Source organism: Eulemur rufifrons, chromosome 29 (assembly GCF_041146395.1).
Source record: "Eulemur rufifrons isolate Redbay chromosome 29, OSU_ERuf_1, whole genome shotgun sequence".
NCBI classification, from domain to species: Eukaryota; Metazoa; Chordata; class Mammalia; order Primates; family Lemuridae; genus Eulemur; species Eulemur rufifrons.
The window spans coordinates 98,570,198-98,588,417 of record NC_091011.1 but is presented as its reverse complement, the minus strand read 5'-3'; the positions used below and the strand labels follow the sequence as shown (position 1 = coordinate 98,588,417).

The following is an 18,220-nucleotide window of genomic DNA, read 5'->3' as shown; positions in this document are numbered from 1 at the left end:
CACAGGCACTTTGTCACTCACTTTACGTGAGTCACTACACAATCCTTACCACTGCTCCTCCTGGGAGGAGAGCTGGTCCTCATTGCACTGATGAGGAAACTGGGATTCATTCAGGCTAGGTAACCACGGTCACACAGAAGGAAAATGGAGGCCAAGATGGCCAACATGTCAAAGGCTACGCCATGTCCCCTAACCTGCAAGATGGAGGCCGATGGCCTACGGCAGAGAATGTCTCATGCCATATGCTTGTTCTAACTCCTGTTTCTTGTGTTTAATCACAAAGAACGGCTTGAGATGACTACAGTAAGTTTACACCAAGTAAACTTTTTATCTTTTTTATATTTGTGGTTACTATTTGAAAAGGTTTTTTTTTTAAGTTTTGGTAATAAACAAAATTATGATTTAGAAAGGTTGATCATTTGGTTTCTTAAAATTAAATACTTAAAAATAGCTTTCTGAGAAATGAACAAACAGAGAATGTTTTTATATTCTAAATAACAAAAAGAGATCCATTCTATCAGATACAATTCTTTAAGTAGACTACTTACATTAATAATATTCAGAGAGGCACATGAAATTTTAGAAGTAATATTGGCTGATATCTAACACCATTTATAAGCAGCATTAATTTGCTCCTTTTGTAATCTCACCTACCAAATCCAAACAATAAAATATGAATGGGGAAATAATAGAAATTCACATATATAGGTATTGATTAACCTCATAACAAAGGTCTCTTTCAATTTCAGATTCCCCTAATGTTTTCCCCTCAAAGTTTTAAATATAAAATTTGATTTGACTCACAGAGAAATGTTCAAGGATACACTCACAGCATACGGCAAGTTAGGCTGTACTCAACCAGGACATCCATTCACTGTCTTAGGCCAGCGGCTATGTGGTGACTCCGAGGTCATGTGTGACACCACTCCACCCAGGTTCTTGAACAGGGACGATGGAAACCCAGCCGCTCACCAGGTCAGTATCCACAGCTGAGGCTACTCACCTATCACAGTGTTTTCGCATACATCTAAATTCCTTCCCAACACACCATACCCGTCAGTCACTACTGATCCAACGGGGTTTGGCAAACGCAAACAAAACGCAACCTAATCATCATCCTTATTCTACAAGCCCCCATTAAAAATTTTCTCAGTCAATCTTGACTGCTACATACTTACAGAAAACAATAAAATACTACTTCTAATCAAGAAATAAATAACATTTAGGGGAAAGAGCAGCAGATAAAATAGCTATCTATAACAAATAAGCTATTTTCATGGAAAATTCCTTTGTTTTTTCTATTTTAAAATTAGCATGATTTTGGAATTAAGTTTGATATAAAAATATTTTTTCAGTAACTGATGCTAGGTGGTATATCCAAAAAGCCTGTGTTTACAGCTTTCCTTTCCTTTCTTCCTCGATTTATAATACAAATTAGACACAATAGGGAGCACTGTTATAAAGTGCAACAGTTACATAGAATTCACTGTCATTAAAGCAAGAGGTGAGAATTGCTTAACCACCACTAAGTAAGACTACATGGTAGAATAAGGAAAAAAGTATTCTACAGATCACTTCTTTATAGGAGAATCTTTAGAATCCATCTGCAGTAACTTTTTTAGAGTACTGAGTTTATCCAAACTACAGTGGAAAACTGCAATTCCTGTGCCTTACTGAAAATGATCTGAAATGGGCACTGATCAAAAGTAGAAGAAAGAATTAAGGCACGTTCCACTTTGAAAGCAGGCAGTATGATCATACATGACTTTAATTTAGAACTCTATTATTCCTTTTTTTTTTTTTTTTTAAACCAGGGGAAACTGTCTTGAAAACGAAAACAGGTAGTGGTCTGGAACAACGCAGCTTAAAAGTAGACACACACACACACACACAGCCCACCATCCTCACTCCAACAAGAGATGTTCATCGAATCTAAAGCTACACACAAGTTATTTCTCTTGTGTAGAGGAAATTTTAGTTTTAAAACAAACTTGAAGATTCTATCACAAACTATCTAATAAAAGAAGCTAAACCTGAGAAATTTAGTCCCTAATTTAGGGACTGTCACACTGGGCTTTCATTAAGACAACTCAAAGGAGACAACTGAAACAATGTGGGTCCCAGCTGGAAGTACAGTCAGTGCCACACAATGACATTTCACTCAATGATGGGCCACATACGTGACGATGGTCCTATAAGATTATAATACTGTATTTTTGTTTAGACGTGTTTAGATGCACACGTCTTTAGATAACACTGTGTTGCAACTGCCTGCAGTATTCAGTACAGTGACAGGCTGCACAGGTTTGTAGCCTAGGAGCAGGAGGCCAGGCCACACAGCACAGGTGTACAGCAGGCTACGCCACCTGGGTTTGTGTGAGCACCCCCATGAGGTTTTGTCAACGAAGAAACTGCCTAACGACACATTTCTCAGAACATACCCCTGGAGTTAAGCAATGCGTTACTGTAGCATTTAAATGATAATTCTTATACCAACTTCAAGTAGGTAAAGGTTGGTCTACATGATTGTAACAGAGGCAATTTTTAATTCTTTCTTCAGAAAGGTTCTCTGGAAATCAGGACATTCTAAGTGAAACACAGATTCAGAGAGGCACTCATAAAACTTGTCAACTTACCCCGCCTGACAGCTTAATCACCCTGACCTTGGAGCTGACATGGGGCCCGTCTCCACCACCGCTGTTTGCCCTGTGCGTGACAGTCCTTTTCCCGCCAGGCTTCAGGTCCTGGGGCCGGCCCTGAATGGACGCCACCCGGGCAGTCTCCTCCATGTCTGCAGGCTTTATCTGGAGGACTTTATGCAGCGGCTGAGTTTGACTTTGAGGGACTGTTCTGGCCTGTCTCAGATGTTTCAGTGGTTTCATCTGCTGTCCTTGATACTGCATGTTGGCACCAGACGGTATAAAATTTGATGTTTTGGGCTGAACATTTGGAACAGTGACATCTTGGTTTTTAACAAGAAGTCTGTTTTTCACATTCTGTCTGACCTGTGCACCTGGGAAGGGCAGCAGTGGGTTCCCGTTGGTGGGGGACGGGGAAGACGCCCGCTCCTCTTGCTCCACCGGGGGCGGTGGGGTATAGAGCTGCTGCTGCTGCTGCTGCTGCTGCTGCTGCTGCGCGAGTCTTTCCAGCAGCTCCTTCTTCCTGGCCCCAGCCTGCTGCTGTCGTCGTAACTCCTTCTGCTTTAGGATTTCTTCTCTTAGGCGTTTCTGTTCTTCTATCTTCAAGCGATATAACCTTGTCTCCTCATCTTCATCAGGAAACTAAATAGAAAATACGCACGGTTTACTTTGCTATACAAGGCAAGGTGACCATGCCAGTCTATTTCAACAAACTAAGAAAACACAATTTCCAAAAACCCTTTAGTTCAGTATTTGAAGAAGTCATTCAAAATCTGCTTAAAGACTTTAAGTGTAACTCCTTCCTCTGGGGAAGGAAAAAAAAAATTACACAGCTAAAGCTAATTTGGAAAATCTTATCAGAATATTAAAAATGAAATAATGTAAATTTCCACTCATTTACAAGTTTGAAACCAATTAAACTATTCATTTAAGATATCAAAATATGTTTCGAACAGGAATGGCAGCAGGAGGCGGCTGCTGTCACACAGGTTTTATCTGGCTCTTCCCTGACAAACCAACAAAAGGTGGGGTATAAATGACCTGAAAGGGCCTGATTAGAACTATTGATTTTTTGTACAGAATTTTCAGCCTGATCTCAAACTCATTTGTCACAGAATAATTGGATATAATGAACAGCACAAGTCAATCTCTCTGACCTTGAACTCATGCACTCTGCTCAGAATCAAAATGCTGCCAATTGCAGTATTGGAATATTAATAGTATGTAAGGAATGCCTTTAATATTCCAGCCCCAAGACATTCTGAAAGTCTATCAAAAAAAAAAAAATCTTTGAAAAAGTCTAGTAACTTTCATGAAAAGCATCCAATAAAAAAGTTTATAAAAAGTTAAACATTTTTAAAAATTATGATATTTTTAAAATCATCCATATCCACAGACCCTTAATAAAAGCATGTGGCAGGGATTTAATCTATCCAGAATCCAGCTATTAACAATCTTGCCTGCCCTGAACACACCTTAAGAATTAGGAACTTCAGACAAAAAGCGGCTGAGGAGCCAGCCGGCGTTCCTGGAGCCCAAACACTCGACACTGGCCCATTCAGGGCTTGCTTGTCACCCCGGAGGCAACTCTGGCACACTCAGTCCCTTAATTTCCAAGTCTGAGACAGACTTTAAACCTCAAACACACACACGAGGACGCAGGGTTCCAACAGTGGAGGGCCACAGGGGTCCAGGGAGGAGCAGAGGCTGTGCACACGTCGCCAGGACCCAAGAAGCCCTCTCCAAAATGCAGGAGCAGCTACGAGCCCCAGGATTTCGCCCCAAGCAATCAAGAGAGTTAAAGTATGTTTGGAAGATAGATAAAAACACTTGGGAAAGACTTCTATCTAAATAGATTCATCCTCTATTACATCACTGCCAATGAGCTGAGTGTAAGAAAATAAGTCACATTCAGCTAAGGAAAACAAACAGAAGACTCTTCTTTTTTAAAGTAAAAAAAAAATTATAACCCCTAGTCCCATTTATGTACCAAGAAAATCAAAAGAAAATGAATTAAGACATTCAACTTATACTATGGTGACTCGCAAGTTCCATTTCAATCATAAAGTGTCTGTTTAAAGTAACTCTATGAAAGAATTCTTTACAAATGCACCTAAATCAACCATTATGAGAGGAACAGACTGCCAGATGTGGCCAGCAGAATGCCTAAAAGGCCACTCCTCTCCTAGGATTTCGCCACTGGTTCCTATGTAAGTAATGTGTATGTAATTTAATTTTTCTGAACTAAGTCAGTTCACACATACTGAGTTAGGAGCTGGCTATATAAACCAAAAGCAAGATAAAATTTTTTATGAGCTATGCCAATCTAGTTTGTAAATCTACATTATTTTTTCATATATTGATTTTAAACCCAAAAACATCCTTCTTCTAATAAGAGTTTATTAAACGTTAACTCTATTTAAATTTTATATATTTCATTTCTGATTTGGTACATTACAACTGCTACAATAATTTATTAGAAGAAAATCTGACTGGAAAAAATTTTTAACTGGTTTTATAAAATTAAGAAAGCATGACTAGCCTAAATTCTTATCTAAGGGAAGTCTTCATGCCACCGCTACTGTGTTTCACATAAAAGTTACTGATACCAACACAGATTCCACATGCTGGTCTCGTCGCGTCCAAGCACAAACACCGCCTTGTCACAGCCTCTCTCACCAGAGAAGGAGACTAAGGCCAGTGAGAGGCGAAGGCCATGATTGAAAGCCACGTAAAATACTCACCTGCATTTACTATACACTCGCAACTTTCCATACCTACTTAAAAGCTAGCAACAACATATATAATTATAATTCAAAACAAACCAACCCCCCCCCATCTTAAAAGACCAACAGAAAAATCAGTCCTATCTACTAGGGTTTTGCAACGTAAAACAAGAAGTCACAGAAAGGCAACAGTGTATGTACATGAGGGCTCAGCAGATGCATCCCATGAGCCGACTCTGGTCTCTGCCACCTGGTCTCACAAGCAAAGCTTTACTGGAACACAGGCACACCCATTCGCTTAAGAATTGAATATAAAGTGCCTTTGTGCTAAAATGGCATAGTTAGGTAACTATTACAGACAGTTTAGACTATAAAATTGAATATATCTATAAAATATCTGGGCTCTTCACAGAAAGTTTGCCAAGTCCTGGTATACACTGATTCTACATAATACAACCACGACTGTACAAATATATAAATTCTGATATTGTAAACCAGTGAGAATACAAACGTTTCTTTTATGAACATGGCTGTTAGGTTAAAAAAGGACCCACTGAAAAGAGGTGGAGAGAGTTTGTGAATAACTTACTAACGAGAGTGACCCAGAGGTATAGCTGAGTCTAAGGCTCTCTGTGCAAGACCAAATATTTTTTAACCAGGAAGAGGTCCTACCTCTGGCTCCGCTTTGGCTTCTTCTTTAGGCTGAGCCACGGGGCTAACTGGCTTCACTTTCGCTTCAGTCTTTCCCTGCGAGCTCCTGGATGCCACCGCAGCCCTGGTGGGAGGTGAGGCGCTAATGATGGGCTTCACTTGAGCCGCGGGCGTGGAGGAGCAGCGACTGCCGCTCATCTCCATAACGTGCGACGGCGCTATCGGTAACTCACGCAAATTACTGTTTCTTGGGGCAGTGGGCTGCATTTGCTGCATGGGCCGTTTGGTTACGTTCTGAGAAGTTGTATTCTATCACAAGAAGAAAAATTTTAATTATAATTAGAAACTTGGCAGAAGGAACATTAAAAGGCACATTGTTAAATAAAAATATAATAAAATTATCCTAAGTAGTAAATGATTTCTCTTTGAGGGAGCAGATACTTTTCCTCTTCATTAATACATTTTTCATGCGTAAGTCTTGCCTGATCTACGCAGCGGTACGCCCCACTGTTAAGGCTCAACTCGGTAAAGGTCCCGTACCTGCCTACAGATGGGGCCCTCTTTGCGGAAATTACACCAGGTGATCTTCAGTCGGAGCTTCAGGATGGAGGGACTGACATTTTTCACACAATTGACAGAGCCCTAAAAAAGCCTTCTACCTGCCACAAGGAGTCAGTGGGACTGATGGTGCTACTATTTACTTAGTCACTTAAATTTAAGGTGGAATAAGAGAAGAATCAAACATTAAGTCCTAAGAAAAATAACTCCCTGGAAAAGAAAGACGTCAGGCAGCTTTATCGGAGAGGAAACTCTGGGTCACGTTCATCCTAGGGATTCTTAAGAAAGCACCAACCCCTGGAGGAGCTGCAGGCACACAAGACAGCTTGGGAGCAGGGCAGGGTAGCCCCAGGGCGGTGCAGGACAAATGGCCACGGGCACAAGGCTCATGACAACAGCATGGCATTATTCTAACAAACGAAACCCAGGTCATAAAGCACCCTCTTCTCAGATATGGAAATCCTTTCTTATTGCTTGTATCATTTTAGTCTCAATGTTACTTTACAACAAAAAGAGGTAAACATCAGGAAAACTGAGATTCAAAGTACCTAAGTGACATGGTTAAAGCTCAAGGGTGAAGTGGACAGTCCTAAAAGAGAAGCTGATAGACTAGAACCCGACCTGTAAGCCATACTACGTCTCTTTCCTGAAACACTGAATTACAAAAGCCTCATCTATAGTTATTTAAGAGAGGACAAGGCAATGACTGCTGCCTTTTATTTTCAGAGCAATACACTACTCCCCAGTTCTCTCTGCTGCACAGCAAGCCGCACACTTGCTGATGGCACTTGAAAATGCAACCCCACAAATAAATGCGTGCTGTTCTCATTCAGCTGAACACAAGCTCCTTGAAGGGAGGGTATTTGTCTCTTCTGCTCACCGTTGTATTTACAGGAACTAGAGTAGTTCCTGGCAACACGATATTCAATATTTTTTTCCTCTATTCATTTACTTATTTATTCAGAGCCCAAAGAGACAGAGAAAATTTATGCATCAAAAAATAACCCCCTGGCAAAGGCAGAGTGACTACCACCCAAAAGTATTTTCTAACGTTATGTGTCTATTAATTAATACTATCTATCTCTACAGAAATATCTAGATATATAAAAGACGCTAAACAGTAACACAGTCTTTAAGACACAAAAGGGTAAGTTATTAATTTCTGTAGTCCAGAAAACAAGTTCCAAAGTGTTTTTTAAAATATGAACTCACTTCAGAAAAATATACTGCATGTTTTATAAATTTAAATCAGAACTGGAAAACATTCTACCTCACAAATTATGCCCCTGAATTTCTGCAGGTGAAAAGCCATCCCAGGAAGACACGGGAAGCACCGTCTGATACGTACGTGCCTGGGCCCCTGGCGCTGGGGGCCCTGCACCCGGCTGCTGTTTGGCTGAGGCTGGGCGGTCTGCACGTGAGGCCTGAACTGCGGCTGGGCCATGGGCATCAGAGGCGGGGGCGGCACGGACAGGTGGTGGTGCTGCTGCGGCTGGTGCTGCGGGGGAGGCTGGTGCTGGGGCGGGGGCTGGGGCGGGGGCTGGTGCTGGTGGTGTGGGGGCTGCTGCTGAGCCGGCTGCGGCTGGGGCTGCGGCTGCGGCTGATGCGGAGGTGGCAGTGGAGGATGCAACGGCCCCTTCCGTGGCAAAGGAAAGAGAAACAATGGTTTACAAAGGGATACACCAGGTACATTCCACGTCAAGCACATTTCCTGAAAAACCTCAACACAAGAAAGGAACTTTAAGTGGTATCAAAATTCACTTAAGATTTGTTGATGACTACTACCTTAAATGCAGCAATAAGCCAGAAGCTACTACCTTAAATTTTATATTTCAATCCAGTAATTCCAGGAATTTGTCCTAAGGAAATAACTAAGTATACAAACAAACTTAAAACCTCAAGTACGTTCCCTAAAGCACTATCACACCAAAGTACTGAAACCAACACACACACGCGCAAAAGCAGCAACACCGTAAGATGTAACCTTGAGCAGCACTCTCAAATGATGTAGTGAGAGCCAATCATTGACACAAAAAGAGCATAATGATATGTTAACTGGGGGGGGGGGGGAGGCACGGTGGTGAAGACACAAGCACTTTAAAAGGGCTGAGAAAATACACCCAAATATTAGTGGTGAGGGTTTCTATATAATGAGATTAATTTCCTTTTCTTATACTTAACTATATTCTAATATTTCTGTAATGGAGATGTATTAACTGTATTTTTTATAAAAAGAAAGGTGTTAACATTTTTATCTCCCTTTGACACCCTAAATAATCATTTTCCTTTTTTAGCTTAGACATACATATTATGTGTTACTAAACAGTTGACTAATATATAATATATAGTTACCATTGCTATATATTTTAATAGTAAACCTAAAATACAAGAAGAAACACACTGGGTAAAAAAGATGTTACAGATACTCGAAGCCAAGCCATGAAACATAAACCATCAGCAGAGGGCACTCACGTCTTTCAAATAATGAGTGAAGACCAACACGTCCCCCCTCCGTGCACTCATTGTCTATTGCAGGAATGTAATTTGATGTTTTATTTTCACTGGTAAACCTTTCAAGAAATCTTGCAAAGATGAGCAAATGTATTCTCAAAACATGCCCTAATTTTACTGGTAGTACATCCTTTAGAAAATCCTAAAGGTGATGTTTTTTGATTCCCCCCAAAAATGACAATTATTTTTCCAATTCCTCCTAGCATTGAGGAGATAAAGCAATATTGTCCAAAAAAAAGTTGTCTTTAATAAACAGTACATTTAAGACTAAAACCCTTATTGTTTAAATAACCACAAATTAGTAGACTAGAATAAAAATGTGAATAAAACACAAAGACTCAGCTGCACACAGACGTTCCCCGCAAGACTTGCCAGGACGCATACCTGCAGGTTGGGCTGCGAGTGCGTGGGCAGAAAGGGCTGCCCCGGGCCAGGCAGGAAGGGCTGTCTGGGAGGGATGAAAGGCCGGGTGGGTGCTGCCCCTGGCTGGCTGAAGTGCAGAATCCCCACCGGACCCGGAGGCTGCAGGGCTGGCCTGACAGGCCTCTCTCTAGGGAACACGGGTTGCTGTCCTTGCTGATTAAACGATGGTCCTGGCTGCGTGAATGGTAAAGGATTCTGAGTAGGAACAGGATGGCTGCTGTTAAGAAGCGTGGGAGGAGGTGGTGGTGGAGGGGGACTTCGCTGTTCCAAAAAAAGATGACCTGGGAACCTCGGTTCACCTGAAACTGAAGGGTAGTACAGTAACATTATCTTCAGGTTAGAAAGAGCTTCTTAGAAAAGCAGTTTGATCTTACTGTGGACAAACATTACAAGTGTAGGCAGGAAATTCTATATTTTGGCTCTTATTTCTAGATTGCTTTGTCGTTTTCTATGAACAAATTCCTTCTGTATATAAGATTTTCACATTTCACATATCAACTATGTGCAATTTTAGCATTTGAAATGATAGGCAGAACTTCTACGGTATAAACTCTGACATTCTTAACAAAATCTCCTCCTGGGAGTTAAATTCAGTTTAAGAAATACATGTGTCTGGGTACATCACCTAAGACAGCCTCTCTTAAGTTACTCCATGCCACTCAATCTTTACACACCTCCTAAGAAGAAGGGGTCGCGCTCCTGAGGCGGGGGTGGGGCTCTCCACTGGTCCTGGAGAGGAAGTCGTGGGGGCTGACTGAAGTTGTTGGGAACAGGTCCAGGTGTATGCTGTGGGAATTCTGGAGGGCCCTAAAGAACAACAACAGGAAAATGGGGTGAAAGACAGAAAAATAATCTGTAATTCTGAGAAATGTATATGTGGGTACAAATTTCCCTCTGAAAATGTCAAGTATTTTATCTCCTACAGTCTCTCTCTCTCTCTCTCTCCACACACACACACACACACACACACACACACACACACAGAGTCATGAGTCACTTAATGACAGGGATACAGTCTAACAAATGCATCATTGGGCGATTTCATCACCCTAACACCACAGGGCATACTAACAACACAACCCTAGACGGTGCGGCCAACTACACACACACCCAGGCTGTATAGTGTGGACTACTGCTCCTAGGCTACTGTACAGAACAGCCTACTGAGGCAATTGTAACACAATGGTAAGTATTTGTGTATCTGAACATACCTATACATAGAAACAGTACACTAAAAATATGGTACTATAATCTTACAGGACCACCACTGTATATGCAGTCCTTGTTAACCAAATGTCCTTATGGCCGTACATACAAAATATAAAAAATAGTATGTTACAAATAATGAAAGAGTCAAATATCAAAATGCAGCATCTAGAAATTAATTCAATGTTTTAATATTATTATAGCAGCAGAAGAATACTACTTTTAAGCTTATTGAAATCCACGAAATTATTGACCTTCTTTTTCCCAGTAATCCAAAAGACTAAATGTCTACTTTGAACGCTCATGACATTTATCTTCTCAAAGATGCTATTCTTTGCTACCTATTTAACACAACCATAAGCTACAGCTATGAAGCTGCTTTACTTCAAAAAGAGGAAAAGGCCGGGCGCGGTGGCTCACGCCTGTAATCCTAGCACTCTGGGAGGCCGAGGTGGGCGGATCGTTTGAGCTCAGGAGTTCGAGACCAGCCTGAGCAAGAGCGAGACCCCACCTCTACTAAAAATAGAAAGAAACTATATGGACAGCTAAAAATATATATATATAGAAAAAATTAGCCGGGCATGGTGGCGCATGCCTGTAGTCCCAGCTACTCGGGAGGCTGAGACAGGAGGATCGCTTGAGCTCAGGAGTCTGAGGTTGCTGTGAGCTAAGCTGACGCCACGGCACTCACTCTAGCCTGGGCAACAGAGTGAGACTCTGTCTCAAAAAAAAAAAAAAAAGAGGAAAAGAAATTCAATTTGTACCATAACAAAAATCAGCAATCTCTGACATAATAGAAAAATGTGAAATGTTTAAGAAATCAAATTACTACAAAAGAAATATTAGTCAGATTCCTTTGAATAAAAAATTTTAAATAAACTCTTACAAATTAACATTTTTCAAAAACTACATGTTACTAGTAGAACTCCATTAAAGACAAACTATTAAATAAAATCACTTCATCTTTCAAGTATTCCTGGATATTCAAATAGCCTTTCAAGTACTCCTTAATATTTTTTTAAATCACTGTATTTACATAAGAAGCAGCACTTAAAAAAAATGCTCACATTTTTCACTGTTCCTAAAATAAATAATTCATTAATTATTAACTATCATCAAATTAATATTCATTTAATAGCATCCCATTCTTTGGAAATGAGCCAATATTTCTCAACTTTTAAAAATCACAATTCTTTCTTATAATCTTAAAATTCTATGGCCATGTCTGTCATTTTATTGCTAATACAATTAGCTATTCCCTCTAAATGCAACATTTTATAACAATGAAAATGCTTTTTCAACCTACATTTGCCTTCCTTCTCCCTTTAAAAGTCCACTCTACCAAGGGAATAGCAAGAACAATGCAAAATGAACACTAGCACGAACACCACCAATCCTGAAGAGATTGGTGACTACATGATAAAAAAAAAAAAATTGTATTTAAAACACAAATATTACCCCTGGTTGTCTAGTGGTTAGGAAATACACACATACACACAAATATTACATCTTTATAAAAACACAAATATTAGGTACTTATTGAAACGTGAAACACAAAGTCTCGAACCTTAAATTCTTGTAGTTTTTGTTTATCAGTTTACGTGAAATCAGGGAAATCCTCACCACACCAATGTCTGGCATTAGGGAGCATCGCTTCTTACTCTCAATAAAGAGGTTAATTAAGATACAACCAGCCCAGTAAATGTCAGTAACTGAGGAATGTATTTGTAAGTGGGAAAACATACTATACACACTCAGTCTAAGTGGGTGACGAGGCAGGAAGCCCCCAGCAAGGCAAACGGGAGGCTATTTTCTATCGACTGGGCTCTCCCCGCAGCCTCTGGGCCTGCGCCAGCGTTTCTCCACACTCCCTACCACGCAGCAACTGCGGCAATTCTCACACAACTCAAGTAACAGCCCTGGCGAATCCAACACAAGCTCTCTGGTATAGAGACAGAAGAATAAAAGAACCTAATTCTCCGGCTTACTGTAAGATAGAAATACTGTTAATTTCTGTTCTAAATATGTAATGTCACTGGAGAAGCCACGTGAGAAGAACATGCAGACTGCCTTCTTCACCTTGGGACCACCTCCCCATTTTTTAGAAACAGCTGTTCCTTGAAGAAATGAAAAGTGGCATTTAGTTCGTGGTGTCCGCTCCCCACATAAGCTGTGAAAGGCACAGCCCGGGCCAGTCTTCCGTCCTCCGCCACAGATCTAATTTAAGAGTGACACGCCTGTAAGACGCAAGGCACTCATAAAAACCACACAGGTGGACTGGAGTCAAGTCCTCTTCCTCGAAAGCTGGTGCTTAGTAATCATTATTCACCCACACATACAATATTAACACGGCATTTTTACAGGGTTCAAATTATAAACATAAATACAGTAGATCAACAAATGAGGACTAACTCCTTAAGACAGAAATTGCCCAAGGAAAAGTGAAATCTAGTAGGAGCAAGTTTTCATAAGGGCAAAACTCTCTACCCATACAACATGCCAGCTATGTATGTAGTTTTCTGAATTTGTCCAAGTCCTAGAAAATGGCTTTATGTCTAAGGATGGAAGTTAACAGAAAAAATGAAAATAATTATCTTGTTAATGTTGTAGGAACATGAATGCTAAATAAAATATAAATCCACATTGATGCTATTTGGCTTTATGTGAACATGAGTCCCCATGTTCCCCTTAAAGGAGAGAAACTGCTAGAGCTCACCACGTTTGTGCCCTCCTCTTCTTACAAGCACCGCCAGGCTACAGTGCCCAGCCTGCCCTGCAGGGCAATATGGCCAAGAGACCCAGTTCTGGAAAACAGAAAGTGGGCAAAAGTAACATGCGCCAGGCTGAGCCTCAGGTCGGCAGAAGCAGGGCTTGAGCTGAGCATCTGTGTCCCTGACTATGTGAGGGCTTCAGAGAAGCAGGACAGGAAGGGGATGGAGTGGAGCTACAATGCAGTTTCAGGTGAAAGTCCTGGACTTTGGCCTCATCCTTAGAAGAGGGCTCAGAGCGCATGTCACGCTCAGACCTGTGGGCCGGGGTGCAGAGGGCTGTGGGGGCTGGCTTCTCTCTTCCCTCCCAGTGCAGGCAGTCCTTGGAGAAACAGCACCCATCGGTAGGAAAGCATTTGCAGCAGCTGGGGGACACAGTACTGGCGCACAGAGGGGCGCAGGGATGCTCCCAGAGTGTCCAGCGCAGGAGACTATCATCACAGCCCGAACCCTCTGTGGCTTGGCCCCGTAAAGTGTGTTTCCCACTCATGACCATCCAGGCCCCGTGCAAATTGGGCTCCCCCTCCTCTGGGCCTCAGAGGCTCTGCATTCACTGGCAGCTAGGAAAGAGTGAGGAGTGTTCTTGGGAGGCTTCCAGCTCACCCACAGCACTGCTTCTGCTGGCTGACAATCACTGGTGACCTCCCAGGAGGCCCACAGCCCCTACGCTCACTCATTTAACCCCTATCACAACCCTATGAGGTAGGAATTCTGCTCACGGAAATCTTCTGACCATTTAAATAACTTTCGCCTGGTATAAGATTAGAAAGCAGCAGAGCCTGAATCCAAACCCAGGCTGTCCACCTCCAGAGCATGTACGTCTACACACTGTGTTGTGCATTACTCGTTAAGAACAGCAAACAGTAGGGATTTTTTTTTTTCACATTCCCTAATCAGTCTCAAAATTCCATGGCTGGCTGGTACACATAAAAGAAATTAGCAGTTACCACCTAATCAACCCATGACAGACTCATAAAAGAGGTAAGACCAGAGATGCTACCTAAGATTAAGAAAGAAATAGTGTACTCAAGGTGAGTAAACAAGGGAATTTCTGACTTTGGAATTGGTTAAATGGAGTAAGAATGGGACAAGAGGGTTCTGACATAGTAGCCTGGGGACGACACAGGAGAGATGTGATTACCTGAAGCAGCCAGGTGAAGGGCAGTAAGGGTATTAAGACTGTGACATGAAATCCACAGGGCCAAAAGAAGCTAAAATACACCCTGACCGTCACTGAGGAGGGAGGCTGGCGCAGGGAAAGGGACCACCATAATGGTAAATAAATCAAATCCCACCGGGAAGAAGTCAGGATGGTTCATTTTCCAAGATGACAAATGCCTGCATATTGGCCAACTGCTGGCAGGAATCAGAAAAAGGGATGGATGATGCAAGACACTATTCAGAAAGAAATTCCATGAAATACACCAGAATGAAAGAGATCGCCTCTTTGGCAATGTCAGATCCTGGACACGGGAGAGAACATCCAGGCAGATGTGCTGCTTCCACTGCTCTATTAAATAAACCTTAAAACTTTAAAGTTGGGCCGGGCGCGGTGGCTCACACCTGTAATCCTAGCACTCTGGGAGGCCAAGGCGGGTAGATCGCTCGAGGTCAGGAGTTCAAGACCAGCCTGAGCAAGAGTGAGACCCCGTCTCTACTAAAAATAGAAAGAAATTATATGGACAACTAAAATATATATATACAAAAAATTAGCCGGGCATGGTGGCGCATGCCTGTAGTCCCAGCTACTCGGGAGGCTGAGGCAGTAGGATCGCTTAAGCCCAGGAGTTTGAGGTTGCTGTGAGCTAGGCTGACGCCACGGCACTCACTCTAGCCTGGGCAACAGAGTGAGACTTTGTCTCAAAAAAAAAAAAACAAAAAAAAAACTTTAAAGTTGTGATCCTAAAACGTGCTTATTGTTAGCAATATTTTTTTTTTTTTTAATAGAAGAGAATACAACAAATAGGTCTCAAGACGCTCACAGTGCCACTTTTCCCTTTTTCTCTAATTATACAATTTAAATTCTGGCATACATTTTAGCCACATGGAAAAGATGGCCAGTTGCTTACCTAATATAAATTCTCATTTCCTCCTTAGTAACAGAGCCTTAATTATATTCAGGATATCACTGCGCCTAGCTAAAAACTCTATATTCCAAGTTGTAACAACAGTGGCCACGTCACAAGGGTGTGGCCAACAGGAGCAGTCATCAGCTGTGGGACGGGCTGCCTCAGTTAGCCTGCACCTCTGCCCCCGCCCCTTTGCTTTCAGCCTGGTGTACACATAAGCGCATGGGGGGGGGGAAGCGTGGGAGGGAGGGATGGAGGGATGGAAATATGGGTCCCTGATAACCTCACAGAGAAGCTACACCAGCCCAGAACGTCCTCATTTTTAGGCAAAAAATAAATCACCTGGCTCGGCTTTTTAAGTCACTGGTAACTGAGTTTTCTGTTACGTGCAGCCTCACTCACATCCTGACTTGTACAAACCAAGTACAATATTGCATCTGACATAAATACAGCTCCAACAAACAGGCAGAAAAGTCACTCTCTGTAGTTAAAATGAATTAATCAAGGTTATATTGTCGATGAAGACAACTAAGGACAAGAACCTACATTCTCAGACTCTTGTTTTATAGACTGTTCTTTTCATCCTAGCATGCTGCTCCTGCTGAGACGAATCTGTCTGCAGGCAAAGCTATGTAAGACATGGCTCCAAAGTCTGACACTCACTGCATGAGAGGTTCTCTTGACGTGATCATTCCTTTATTAACTTCTATCATTTCACGGGAATAAAGGAGAATGCATTAACAATTCCCTCTGTCAAATGCAGAATTATTTTAAAACTGTTAGTGAGTTGTGAATACCTCACTTAACAGAACTTTTAGTACTAACGTAATTCTACCTTTTGAAAGAAAAGACAACTTTAATCCTTTCAAATAATTGCTCTATTTTGCTTTTCTTCATATCCCTTTGAAAATCCAAGGTAAGAAATTATCATTCTTTCTCATAAAATTCTTATACCAATTGTACTTTCACTTTTTTGCATCTCTTGTTAATTACATGATGTTATCTATACTAATCCTATTCAGTAAAAACTGATAACTTTGGTTTAAAAAAAAAAGATGAAAAACTTTGCATAAATTGCTTAGCACAAAGTTAATCATATAAAGCCAAGAATAAAAAGGCTCTAACAGCTATTATGTGACTTATCAGCTTCCCTAAAAGGGTCAGTCAGTATATTTTAATAAGACTAATTAAATACCCTTAACAATGTCATTGAAACTTCATGAATCTTTCAATAAATTACAACCTTTCCATACAACATGTTTTCCTTTATTAATCTCACTTAAAATGCAAAGAACTATATAAGAAACCGACACTTAAGAACACCTCTCAGTTAATTGATTAAATGGGTTCAATTCAAAGAATAAAGACCACTAGTGACCCCTAACATGATTAAAATTACAGCCTTCTATCACAATGTTTTAATCCTCTTATTTCCGTATTCTCCATAGATTTTTTTCTATCAGGTTGTGCCTTGTCCAAATACCTACATTCATTTTCCTAGAAGGTACTTTTATATAGATGCATTCTAAACATTTTAAAGAAGCATATACCCAGTGCCAAGAACTAGGTTTCATACTGGGGGATTAAACCACCACACAAAACTTAAATACATTAAGATAATGTTATTGGTTCAGGCAGTGAAACAAGAGCACCCACAAGCTAAAAAAAAAAAATTTTTCTTTAGTCCAAAATACTGCTTATGATGAACCTACAAAGATTATTTACATGCTTTCATAAAAGGAAAAACTCTTTATTCCTGCATGACCCCACCCCACCAGCTCCCCACAAACACCTGACCCAATGACTGGCCCTGCCGTAGTAAATTTCCCTTCAGTCTTTAGTGAGGGCCAGGGTCTTACATTGTGATTCAACTTACGGGATTCCAGTTTTTGTACTCAGTCTACTGAGGTGCAATTTAATATTCAGGGAGCGGGTACAGCATGAGAATTAAGAGAATGGACTTTAGATACAGACTACCTTGGTCCTGGTCCTACTTTCTGCACCCTTATAGGAACTTAAGTAATTTAATCTAAGACTCAGCCTCCCCATTTGTAAAATGGAGAAAATAGTGATACCTTTGGCTCCACAAGGATGCTGAACACAAGCTCTGAGCAAAACCTGGACACTAGTAATAACTCACTTTTTTTATTTACCACCGATCTTCAACAATAAAGGCTCTAGGAAGACTGTACTTCCTCAAAAAAAAAAAAAAAAAAAAAAGAACCGATTAAAAAAGCAAAGCACTAAGTATTAGCTATATCAAATGAAAACATATAGTCTGTCTCAAAATTCTAATCTGTGAATACACTTACCATACGACCCACAATCCCACTCCCAGGCATTTACTGAAAACTTAATGTTCACACAAAAAGCTGTACACAAATGGCTACAGCAAAGACTGGAAACAACACAAACGTCCACCCAGCGACTGGACAAGCAGCTGTGCCACATCCATATACGGGAACACCACTTGCAATACAAGAGGACAAACCACCAACTGGTGCGACAAAACGGGTAGATCTCAAATTCGTTATGCTACGAGAGAGAGGCCAGACTCCAAGTGAAACGTGCTGTGTGATCCCCCTTAAATGACAAAATTACAGGACCAGGAAACACGCGGGCAGAGGAAGGAACCGAGCACGGGCGCGGCGTGGGATCTCGGGGGCAGA

General features: G+C 41.2%; 1 protein-coding gene across 3 annotated transcripts in view; it reads right to left on the bottom strand.

Annotated features, from left to right (window-relative positions):
- The window catches only part of RBM33 (RNA binding motif protein 33), a 114,759-nt gene that overhangs the window by 29,578 nt on the left and 66,961 nt on the right, over positions 1–18,220 (bottom strand). For all 3 annotated transcript variants that reach the window (XM_069462372.1, XM_069462373.1, XM_069462374.1), the window contains 5 exons: positions 10,183–10,315; positions 9,470–9,813; positions 7,923–8,210; positions 6,038–6,325; positions 2,637–3,281 (listed from right to left, as the gene is read on the bottom strand). In XM_069462372.1, the coding sequence (XP_069318473.1) occupies positions 2,637–3,281; positions 6,038–6,325; positions 7,923–8,210; positions 9,470–9,813; positions 10,183–10,315 (1,698 nt within the window). The remainder of the gene's footprint in view (positions 1–2,636; positions 3,282–6,037; positions 6,326–7,922; positions 8,211–9,469; positions 9,814–10,182; positions 10,316–18,220) is intronic.